The sequence below is a fragment of the Haliotis cracherodii genome, unplaced genomic scaffold (assembly GCF_022045235.1).
Source record: "Haliotis cracherodii isolate W230 unplaced genomic scaffold, xgHalCrac1.p SCAF_11, whole genome shotgun sequence".
In the NCBI taxonomy this organism is placed as follows: domain Eukaryota; kingdom Metazoa; phylum Mollusca; class Gastropoda; order Lepetellida; family Haliotidae; genus Haliotis; species Haliotis cracherodii.
This window is the reverse complement of record NW_027266266.1, coordinates 6,643,023-6,655,962: the sequence shown is the minus strand read 5'-3', so window position 1 is coordinate 6,655,962 and position 12,940 is coordinate 6,643,023. Positions and strand designations below refer to the sequence as shown.

General features: G+C 42.0%; 1 protein-coding gene across 1 annotated transcript in view; it reads left to right on the top strand.

The window, feature by feature from the left end:
• The window catches only part of LOC139456155 (phosphorylase b kinase gamma catalytic chain, skeletal muscle/heart isoform-like), a 62,777-nt gene that overhangs the window by 42,526 nt on the left and 7,311 nt on the right, over positions 1–12,940 (top strand). The window contains exons 4-7 of the mRNA XM_071237704.1: positions 3,028–3,082; positions 7,994–8,059; positions 9,810–9,882; positions 11,882–11,972. Coding sequence (XP_071093805.1) covers positions 3,028–3,082; positions 7,994–8,059; positions 9,810–9,882; positions 11,882–11,972 — 285 coding nt within the window. The remainder of the gene's footprint in view (positions 1–3,027; positions 3,083–7,993; positions 8,060–9,809; positions 9,883–11,881; positions 11,973–12,940) is intronic.

Below are 12,940 nucleotides of genomic sequence, written 5' to 3'. Positions count from 1 at the left end.
ACATATCAGTAAGTTCATTGTCACAGTGCCGGACACCCACATATCAGTAAGTTCATTGTCACAGTGCCGGACACCCACATATCAGTAAGTTCATTGTCACAGTGCTGGACACCCACATATCAGTAAGTTCATTGTCACAGTGCTGGACACCCACATATCAGTAAGTTCATTGTCACAGTGCCGGACACCCACATATCAGTAAGTTCATTGTCACAGTGCTGGACACCCACATATCAGTAAGTTCATTGTCACAGTGCCGGACACCCACATATCAGTAAGTTCATTGTCACAGTGCCGGACACCCACATATCAGTAAGTTCATTGTCACAGTGCCGGACACCCACATATCAGTAAGTTCATTGTCACAGTGCCGGACACCCACATATCAGTAAGTTCATTGTCACAGTGCCGGACACCCACATATCAGTAAGTTCATTGTCACAGTGCTGGACACCCACATATCAGAAAGTTTATTGTCACAGTGCCGGACACCCACACATCAGTAAGTTCATTGTCACAGTGCCGGACACCCACATATCAGTAAGTTCATTGTCACAGTGCTGGACACCCACATATCAGAAAGTTTATTGTCACAGTGCCGGACACCCACACATCAGTAAGTTCATTGTCACAGTGCCGGACACCCACATATCAGTAAGTTCATTGTCACAGTGCCGGACACCCACATATCAGTAAGTTCATTGTCACAGTGCCGGACACCCACATATCAGTAAGTTCATTGTCACAGTGCCGGACACCCACATATCAGTAAGTTCATTGTCACAGTGCTGGACACCCACATATCAGTAAGTTCATTGTCACAGTGCTGGACACCCACATATCAGTAAGTTCATTGTCACAGTGCCGGACACCCACATATCAGTAAGTTCATTGTCACAGTGTTGGACACCCACATATCAGTAAGTTCATTGTCACAGTGTTGGACACCCACATATCAGTAAGTCCATTGTCACAGTGCGGGACACCCACATATCAGTAAGTTCATTGTCACAGTGCCGGACACCCACATATCAGTAAGTTCATTGTCACAGTGCCGGACACCCACATATCAGTAAGTTCATTGTCACAGTGCCGGACACCCACATATCAGTAAGTTCATTGTCACAGTGCCGGACACCCACATATCAGTAAGTTCATTGTCACAGTGCCGGACACCCAAATATCAGTAAGTTCATTGTCACTGTGCCGGACACCCACATATCAGAAAGTTTATTGTCACAGTGCCGGACACCCACACATCAGTAAGTTCATTGTCACAGTGCCGGACACCCACATATCAGTAAGTTCATTGTCACAGTGCTGGACACCCACATATCAGAAAGTTTATTGTCACAGTGCCGGACACCCACATATCAGTAAGTTCATTGTCACAGTGCCGGACACCCACATATCAGTAAGTTCATTGTCACAGTGCCGGACACCCACATATCAGTAAGTTCATTGTCACAGTGCCGGACACCCACATATCAGTAAGTTCATTGTCACAGTGCCGGACACCCACATATCAGTAAGTTCATTGTCACAGTGCCGGACACCCACATATCAGTAAGTTCATTGTCACAGTGCCGGACACCCACATATCAGTAAGTTCATTGTCACAGTGCCGGACACCCACATATCAGTAAGTTTATTGTCACAGTGTTGGACACCCACATATCAGTAAGTTCATTGTCACAGTGCTGGACACCCACATATCAGTAAGTTCATTGTCACAGTGCCGGACACCCACATATCAGTAAGTTCATTGTCACAGTGTTGGACACCCACATATGAGTAAGTTCATTGTCACAGTGTTGGACACCCACATATCAGTAAGTCCATTGTCACAGTGCGGGACACCCACATATCAGTAAGTTCATTGTCACAGTGCCGGACACCCACATATCAGTAAGTCCATTGTCACAGTGCCGGACACCCACATATCAGTAAGTTCATTGTCACAGTGCCGGACACCCACATATCAGTAAGTTCATTGTCACAGTGCCGGACACCCACATATCAGTAAGTCCATTGTCACAGTGCCGGACACCCACATATCAGTAAGTTCATTGTCACAGTGCCGGACACCCACATATCAGTAAGTTCATTGTCACAGTGCCGGACACCCACATATCAGTAAGTTCATTGTCACAGTGCCGGACACCCACATATCAGTAAGTTCATTGTCACAGTGCCGGACACCCACATATCAGTAAGTTCATTGTCACAGTGCCGGACACCCACATATCAGTAAGTTCATTGTCACAGTGCCGGACACCCACATATCAGTAAGTTCATTGTCACAGTGCCGGACACCCACACATCAGTAAGTTCATTGTCACAGTGCCGGACACCCACATATCAGTAAGTTTATTGTCACAGTGCCGGACACCCACATATCAGTAAGTTCATTGTCACAGTGCCGGACACCCACATATCAGAATGTACATTGTCACCGACACCCACATATCAGAATGTACATTGTCACCGACACCCACATATTAGAACGTACATTGTCACCGACACCCACATATTAGAACATACATTGTCGAACTCACACAAAAATATTCACATCTATCCTGTGCCAATCTTCTTACAACAATCCATGGGTGGGCTGACAGTTGTTTAAGTTGAAGAAGTGTGCTACCCCCAGGGTTATAGACTGATGACATCAAGAATGCTTACATCATTTAACTATACCATCTCTGGGGGGATTGCTGATGCATATGGTGGCGTCTAGTAACAGGGGCTATTTTATTTCATAGCCCCAGCAGAGCTGATTGAATTTTTTATTATGAATATGACTTTTAAAAAACATCCAATGTAGTACAGATTTATGGAACAGATATTGTCTATCAGCTTTTAAGACATACGCTATCAGTATGCATTTTCTGAAGCTAAATTGTATTTTAGCTGCTAAGAACCAGGCTAATATGCATTTTAAGAATGCAGAACCTACTGTAGTTGAAATATGGCCATTGTATTAACCAGAATCCTCCTGTACATGTCATATTTGTTTCGTTTCAGTTGAGCTCCATGACGTGTTTGAAACACCGACATTCATCTTCCTGGTGTTTGAATTGTAAGTATTTGTCATCAGACTACTGTATTCAGTGAGTGTCGGACTTTTATGTAGGATGGCTGCAGAGAAACGTAGTGCTCTTCTGTTTTATCTTAGGCTTATGACATTCGTAGCGCTAAGATACTTTGTTGACAATACCAGTGGCTGATGTGAGCAACTGGGTACAAAGACATTTTATCAATAACGTCAGCGAGGATTTTAAATCTGTCGCAGGCTAACACGGGGAAAAAGCATATTTTTTTATAAGCTAATTCAATGTTTTTTCTCATGAGTTGAGAAAAGTGATATTTTCATTGCAGTGAACATAACACTTAATATTTCACTGCAGTGAACATAACACTTTGATGGAACTGTTGTGGTACACGAGTTACCTCCCCACAAATTGTCTCCCTTTATCATAAGTGTCTAGCCCATAAACAAACTGTTGATTGCCTTTTTATGTTAGTTCCACATTAGGAAGGAAAAATTATGAGAGACAGTCATTTGTGGAGTTAATATCGCTTCTTGCCGTTTGTTATTCTCTTGAAAATGTTTCATTGTAATCCTATTTCTCATTTAACTTGTCAGTCAAGACTGTTCGTTTTGCACAGCACCATTTTTGTTACTTGCATGTATTCTTTTGTTTCCAATATGGATTGTATGTAATCTGAAGATCACGTGACTGGTCGATTAAGCCTCATAAACCCCTAATGACAAGTATCATTGCATATGCTTCAGACCATGTCTCTGTCCAATAAGGTTGAGAAATTGTTGCAGTGGAAATTCTTATTTAAAGTCTAGAGCTCCAGATAACTTTTGAACAGTTTAGTTTTTACTTGTCGGTTTCTATCTTAATTGGTTTCTTACATTTTTCATTGAGTAACCAATATTTTTTCACTTATATATTCATCACTCTTCTTGGTTTTTCCCAAAATGAGTAAACATTTTGAGATTTAAAAAAAAAGAGATTATGTTTCAGATGTTTATAACGGTTCTAAATATAGGCTTGACTCGGATAGTAAATGAGCTCGTAATTGTGTTTCGGAAATTAGATTCGTTCTATGCATGCTGAAAAAGCTTCATTAGGTATATACACATGCTGTTTTTATACATTTGAGTTTTTCATTTAATGCATGTGTTGCTGTACATAAGTTAATTGAAAGTAATTGGGCTTTGAATATTTGGGGGGTTATTTTATGCAAATATGCAGCTTATCTGTAGCTCTGGAAGTCTATCCTATACCATGAAGGTCTAGCATGTAGTGAGCTATGTCAGACTGGGATGCTGTAATCAGGGCAATCATTATGAAACATCACAGTCATTTGTGAACCATGCAGGTATGTTGTACTACTTGGCAGGTATACAGGGACTGTCTAGGCTTGCTGCTGTCACTGTCAGTGTAAATTTCCAAATGGGAATTAAAAACTTCCATTTTCATGAAAGTATATTTATAACTGATGTCTGTCTGTCTGTCTGTCTGTCTGTCTGTTTGTTGTTTAACGCCGCACTTGGCAATATTCAAGCTATATGACGGCGGTCTGTAGATAATCGAGTCTAGACCAGACAATCCAGTGATTGACATCATTAGCATCGATCCATGCAATTGGGATCAATGACATGCATCAACCAAGTCACCTCTTACCACAGGCATTGTCGCCTTTTGTGGCAAGCATGGGTTGCTGAAGATCTATTCTACCCCGGATCTTCACGGGTCTTATAACTGAAGTGAAGACTTTGTCAAGGTGACTTGTATTTTACTGATAACAGAACCAAAAAAAAAAAAGGCTTAATTTAACATTATTGTATTTAATGTTAAAATTACAACACAAAGTTAAAAGTTGAAAACTTTTAAAAATCCCAATTTTGAACAAAGTAACTATTTTTTCCCAAAGTCATTTTCCCAATCTTAGATAAATCCCTGGTACCGTTTTTGATGTAATAAGCGCCCGGCGATATTTGCTAATATATTGACTAGTGAACAATCCCAATTAGCACCCCTTCGGATTGATCAATGTACACAAGACTTATTTATTCGCGTATAATACACACTTGTGTGTAATATGCACCCTTAATTATAGGCAATTAAATTCTGGAAAAATATATATGTCGTTTATAAACATTTCAGGCTGTCAGCATAAACCACGAAATTTATCTTTCAACTCTGTTGTTTTTTCACCAGAATAATATTCTAATAAGAGCCCCCTTTTTCTAATTTTGAGAGCACCCTGGGGGCTTATTACGTCGAATACGGTATATGCTTTGTTTGGCGTATTGTTCTAAAATGTTCTATGTTAGCTCTTTGTTTTGACGTGAGTGCATCAATCAAACCTATACGGCGCCTTCACTTCAACAACTGTAATACAAATTTTATTCCCTTTGACCTTTAAAATGATACACAGCCATTGCAGATCAACCCACTCATATTGGTGATATCTGAGGAATGTCAGGTGGACTATTTTAAGTAATTGAATTTAGGGTCACCTTGCCACATGATATGGAATCTGTAACAAACCCTTGTGTGTGTCAGTAGAGTACTGCCTATCAAGCTGAGTGATCTTGGCTTGGAGCCAGGAGGAAGCTATTGTGTAAGGGGTAACTTTATCATTCCATCAGAGGTGACGGAGCGTTGTGGGGGAAAAACTGCACAAGCAGGTTTCAGGGTCGCTGTTACCCTCCTCACTGCACATGTAGGGTTCAGGGTCGCCTCTACCCTCCTCACTGCACTCCTCACTGCACTACTGGAGTGGAATGCAGTCACTGCCCTACCCCTAGCCTGGCTCTTTATACAGGAAGTACGGTACCTGACATCCCCTTTCTCTACTCGAGTGGAATGCAGTCACTGCCCTACCCCTAGCCTGGCTCTTTATACAGGAAGTACGGTACCTGACATCCCCTTTCTCTACTCGAGTGGAATGCAGTCACTGCCCTACCCCTAGCCTGGCTCTTTATACAGGAAGTACGGTACCTGACATCCCCTTTCTCTACTCGAGTGGAATGCAGTCACTGCCCTACCCCCAGCCTGACCCTTTATACAGGAAGTACGGTACCTGACATCCCCTTTACTGGAGTGGAATGCAGTCAATGCAGGAGGCAGATGTCTCTTCTTGTATAGTCATCAGTGGGATTGTGCCACATCCTTGCTGACATGCGTGTTCATTGACAAGTGTCACTACGGATATACACATGAAGCACACATCAAGCACACATCAAGCACACATCAACCAACAAGCACACATCAAGCACACATCAAGCACACATCAACCAACAAGCAGTACATGTGTTACAACGTCTGGCAGATGTCGTAAGTAGGGTGTCCATTTCACTCTGTAAATAGCTGGTGTTGGGTTAATGGTCCTTAACCGACTTGTAAACTGACGAAATAAATATTACTGCTTAACAGCAATGTTTGAAAAAATCTAACCCTTTTAGAAATGAACTCGGCTAACAATGACGTTCTGTTTTAATAAAGATATACAGACTTACATCTGTTTTTATTTGTAATGAATTAATTTGCTAAAAATAGGTGTAGTGTTTTCTTTTACAAGTATAAACCGTCTAAAGGCAAGAAATAACAGAAAAAATAAGAAAACATGAGATATCTTATGGTGAAACAATACAGTGTGTTGCAGTAGAAAAAGGAATGTGGTCAAAATGGGTGAAAGAAGGAACATGTGCTGCATAGACAAAACTAAGTCATGACATCTAAAATTGAACAGACTTTCATCTCGGTGGCTCAGTGGGAAAACAGTGGGGTACAAAACTTAACATCATATGTGAAGTAGTCTGTCTTACAGACCCCGATACAAATATATATGCAAGCCCATGCAAGTCTATAATGTTTAGCAAGTCTAGATCACTGCAGTATCTGTTAGTCCTTATGTGAAGTTGCAGGTTCAATTCCATAACGAAAAAGTTTCATTTCTTCTCCTCGATTGTTGAACATTTGAAACACAAAGTCCAAATTTCATCTGCTTCCCAACTCATCTGGTTTGTCTTCTGAAAAATAAAATCTTATACACGGGAGCAAGTATGTTTGATTGGTTTAAATGCAGTTGGGACAGGTCATTCTGTAACTCCAAATGACCTCATACGAGGTCTCTAAATCCTGGATAGATCTAATGATCTCAAACTTGATATTGCTGAGGTCTTACTGACAGGTTTTGATTATTGTGCTTAACAATAGGGGGGGCGGTCGGTTAGCCTAGTGGTTAAAGTGTTTGCTCGTCACGCCAAAGACCAGGGTTCAATTCCCAACATGGGTACAATGTGTGAAGCCCATTTCTGGTGTACCCTGCCATGATATTGCTGGAATATTGCTAAAAGCGGCATAAAACCATATTCACACACTCACTCACTTAACAATAGGATCATGTCATCACAAGTTTTTGTAAGTAAAATAGGGTCAGTGGGGTAGCCTAGTGGTTACAACATTCGCTTGTCACTCCAAAGATCTGGGTTCGATTCCCCACATGGGTACCATAACTGAAGCCCATATCTACTTTATTGGTCCTGTTGTCAGAAAAATATAAGTCAGCTCTACAAAACTGAAATGTTGGTAACCTTTGGATTAAACTTTAACAACATGATTTAGGAAATTTTTAATTCCAATTTGGGAATTTGTACTGACATTGGCTGCAGATTTGGGCTGAATATCGGCCTCTGAGGTAGATACCCTGGTGTAAGATACCCAGTGTTCTGTTTGTTTGTTGTTTAACGCCGCACTCAGCAATTTTCCAGCTCTATGACAGCGGTGTGTAAATAATCGAGTCTGGACCAGACAATCCTGTGATTGATATCATGAGCATTGATCTACAGGTTTGGGATACGATGACATGCATCAACAAAGTCAGCGAGCCTGACCACCTATTGCCTAGTTTGCTGTTAACTGTGTGTTGTGTCTTCATGTTGACTGAATGTTGTGATCTGTTTCAGATGTAAGAAGGGGGAGCTGTTCGACTACCTCACAGAGGTTGTGTCAATGTCGGAGAAGAGGACACGGTTAGTTCTTTATTTTGTTCACATTTCCTTCGTCATGTTTGTGTATCGGGTGGGACACAGGTGATACGTTGTGTAAGGCACCACCATTGTTGCATCCCTTCGCCATTCCAGGATCCACTGATTGTGGGTTCAGATCCTCGATTAGGTCTGATTGTGATTTCTTGGTTTGTCAGCACCATATCCCTGGTGTTAATTTTTTGCTATAGTCTACTGAACGTGAAGTTTTGTAAGGGCTGCAATCACTGCTGTTTAGGGCTGCAATCACTGTTGTTAAGGGCTGCAATCACTGTTGTTTAGGGCTGCAATCCCTCTTGTTTAGGGCTGCAATCACTGTTGTTTAGGGCTGCAATCACTGTTGTTTAGGGCTGCAATCACTGTTGTTTAGGGCTGCAATCACTGTTGTTTAGGGCTGCAATCACTGTTGTTAAGGGCTGCAATCGCTGTTGTTAAGGGCTGCAATCACTGTTGTTTAGGGCTGCAATCACTGTTGTTTAGGGCTGCAATCACTGTTGTTTAGGGCTGCAATCACTGCTGTTTAGGGCTGCAATCACTGTTGTTTAGGGCTGCAATCACTGTTGTTAAGGGCTGCAATCACTGTTGTTAAGGGCTGCAATCACTGCTGTTTAGGGCTGCAATCACTGTTGTTTAGGGCTGCAATCACTGCTGTTTAGGGCTGCAATCACTGCTGTTTAGGGCTGCAATCACTGTTGTTTAGGGCTGCAATCACTGCTGTTTAGGGCTGCAATCACTGCTGTTTAGGGCTGCAATCACTGCTGTTTAGGGCTGCAATCACTGTTGTTTAGGGCTGCAATCACTGTTGTTTAGGGCTGCAATCACTGCTGTTTAGGGCTGCAATCACTGTTGTTTAGGGCTGCAATCACTGTTGTTTAGGGCTGCAATCACTGCTGTTTAGGGCTGCAATCACTGCTGTTTAGGGCTGCAATCACTGTTGTTTAGGGCTGCAATCACTGTTGTTTAGGGCTGCAATCACTGTTGTTTAGGGCTGGTCAGGTGGCCTAGTGGTTAAAGCGATAGCTAATCACGCCATAGACCTGGGTTCGATTCCCGACATGGGTACAATATGTGAAGCCCATTCCTGGTGTCCCCCGCCGTAATATTGCTGGAATATTGCTAAAAGCAGTGAGGGGCGGTCGGGTAGCCTATTGGTTAAAGCATTCGCTCGTCACGCCTAAGACCCGTGTTCGATTCCCAACATGGGTACAATATGTGAAGCCCATTTCTGGTGTCCCCCGCCGTGATATTGCTGGAATATTGCTAAAAGCGGCATAAAACCATACTCACTCTTACAGTCGTACAGTGGTCGCACAGTCATATAGTGGTCATATGGTGGCGTAAAACCACACTCACTCACTCACCTACTAAAAGGAGCGTAGAACCATACTCACACAGTGTTGTTTGAGTGTGTGTAGAGAAAGAGTACTTTCCAAAAAGCTCCACTAATTTTGGTGTTTGTGTTACCCTACTGTAACTTCTTTGATAGGCATTTAGAAGTTGGAGTACTAAGTAAGGATAAGAATTTATGGATGAACAACTTCTTTATTACAATTAAAAGCGACGTTTCGGTGTAGGTTCTAACACCGTTATCAAGCAAGTGATAACGGTGTTAGAACCTACACCGAAACGTTGCTCTTAATTGTAATAAAGAAGTTGTTCATCCATATATTCTTGTCCTTACTTAACCCTACTGTATTTTGTGTTGAGCTGAGTGACTATGTTGCTGTGTTTGCAGGATCATCATGACACAGCTGCTGGACGCGGTAGAGTACGTTCACTCCAAGAACATCGTGCACCGTGATCTGAAGGTACACCTTAGGGCTGGGATGGGTGAATCGGGTACTCGGGTCAGGTGGGTACTGAGTAGGACCAGGGTATCCACAGGACTACCCGGACCTGGTTAGTCACATGATATTGTTTAATGACAAAAATGACTTTATATGTATGAATAAAGATAAAACTTCAGTCAACTTCAGTTGATGCATGGCCTGATCGTTATATACGACTATTTAAATACATTTTGCCAGGGCTACGTTCAAACATTCGGACATTTGGACCTATCTCTTGAGACCTACAGGGTTGGGTAATGGGGGTGGGTACCCGGGGAAGTAAATCTGGACTCGTCTCAGCCCTAAAGTACTCACGGAAATGAAAAAAAACTGTTTTTCTCAATTTAAAAATCGACACAAAGTGTTACGTAGCTGTAAATACAAAATAACAAAACAACTCGAAAAGTACTAGTCTGGATTTGCTAGTTTGATCTCAGTGAACAATACAAAATGTACTTTACAGGAGGTAATTTGTCGGCACTTTCAACATTAAAAAATAAAACTAAGTCCAAATTGACATAGCAGAAACAGACTATAGGCATTACGCACCTGTTCTCAGCTGTCGTCAAGGTGTCATAGGTCACCTTGATCTACTTACACCTGGTTATGCCCTGTTTCACAATAGTCTCTTTTATTCACATTTTTACACACTTTTACGTGTAAAAAGGCATAAAAACATTTGATACGCTGTATTTGTGCCACGGCCCAATTAGTACTAATTTAGTTGTTTGAATATTTATATATGTTGTATATTAACAGCAATAATTTAAGATCTGAGGTCGAAAAAACAGTTTTTTTTCATTTCCTTGAGTACTTTAGTACACCTACTCTCCTCAGGCCTTTTCATATTAAACTTTGCTGGTTTTGTCTCCTGGGTGTCACACTCCACTCCACAGGGTGTCACACTCCACTCCACAGGGCGTCATTGTATCCTAAGGGGGCAGTGGGGTAGCCTGGTGGTTAAAGCATTCACCCATCACAGCGAAGGCCTGGGTTTGATTCCACACTTGAGAATATGTGTGTAGCCTCTTTCTGGTGTCCCCTGCCATGATGTTGCTGAAAGTGGTGTGACACAATACACACCCATTGCTGTGTGTCTCGCCATGTTATTCTTGGGAAGAAATTGCTCTAAGTGGTGTGTTCTTGTTGGTAAAGGCGACATGACAAAGTTGGACGGTGCTCATAATAGCAACCACTTGTTTGTCTTGTGAAGCCTAGGTTTTTTAGTGCCTGGAATACTTATCAAAGCGGTGTTAGGGGTGGTGGGGTAATTTAGTGGCTAAAGCATCCGCTCGCCATGCCAAAGACCCGGGTTCGATTCCCCACTTGAGTACAATGTGTGAAGCCCATTTCTGGTGTCCCCCGCCATGATATTTCTGGAATATTGCTGAAACAGAGCAAAGCCATACTCACTGAAAGCGTTAAACCAAAGTTACTCACTCTTGATATAGCTGGAATATTACAGACAGGTGTAAAACAACATTCACTCACTCACTGATGAAATGATGCATTATAGACATTATGTTGGTAATGGCTACAAATTGTTTTACAACTTGAGGAAAAAGGTTAAGTTTTGGTGTATTTGTGTGATATTTGTGAAAAGTATTCATTCTTATAGTAATATACTAAGGCAAATAACACCTATTGTAAGGATGACTTGGTTGATGCATGTCATCATATCCCAATTGCGTGGATCGATGCTCATGATATTAATTACTGGATTGTCTGGTCCAGCCGTCATCTAGCTGGAATATTGCTGAGTGAGGTGTTAAACAACAAACCAACCAACTATTGTTAGGAAATTTGTGGAACAAAGAGTCAATTGATTTCAATAAATGCTAATATGTAGTACTCAGTGTTACCATGGCTAAGATTATATTATAAGTGTGGGATATACGATTCTTTAGGAAGTTGACACTGCAAATGTGTTCTTTGTTCCTGGGGGACATATTGAGAAGATGTCAACTGTTTTTTTCAGCCTGAGAACATTCTACTGGACGACAATCTGAACGTGAAGCTGTCTGACTTTGGCTTTGCTACTGTGCTAGCCCCAGCTGAAGAACTCACAGGTGAGAGTAGTGAATACAGAATGGAATATTGCTGACTGCGGTGTAATGCAGCATTCCCTCCCTCTCCCAGTTGCCCATGCTGGCTGGGGCGGTCAGGTAGCCTAGTGGTTAAAGCGTTCGCTCGTCACTCCGAAGACCCGGGTTCGATTCCTGACATGGGTACAATGTGTGAAGCCCATTTCTGGTGTCCCCTGCCGTGATATTGCTGGAATACTGCTAAAAGCGGCGTAAAACCATACTCACTCACTCACTCACTCTCTCCCATGCTGGCTGACAAGGATCGTGTGCTGACAGAGTGCATGGCTGATTATGTGCCATCGTGTCATAACAAAATGCATCCTTCTGTCAACCATTTTCATGGCGCAGATATGAATATTCATATGCTGCTGTCAAGTAGCTTGAATGTTATTCATTGTGGGAAGTACACACAAAAGACAGAATGTGTGTTTGTTTGTTTGTTTGTTGTTTTACGCCGCACTCAGAAATATTCCAGCTATATGACGGAGGTTTGTAAATAATTGAGTCTAGACCTGACGATCCGGTGATTGACATCATGTTCATTGATTCACGCAATTGGGATATGATGACATGTATCAACCAAGTCAACAAGCCTGACTACCTGATCACATTAGTCGCCTCTTTCGACAAGCATAGTTGTTCTGTGTTCTTTTAAGCCAAGCATGGGTTGACAGAATGTTTGACTTGGTTGGGTGTGTGACGTTGTACCTTGACAACATGTAACATTGCTCATTCCAACAGCCACTGATTTGCCTAGTCCAGTGTTAGTTGTATGGCTGGTATATTACTGAATGGGGTGTAAACATAAGTGGTCGGTTGCCATAGAGAGTTCTGAATGTCTGGTTGCCATGGAGTCCTTAATGTCCGGTTGCCATGGAGACTCCTGAATGTCTGGTTTTCATGGAGAGTCTTGAATGTGTGGTTGCCATGGAGAGCCTTGAATGTGTGGT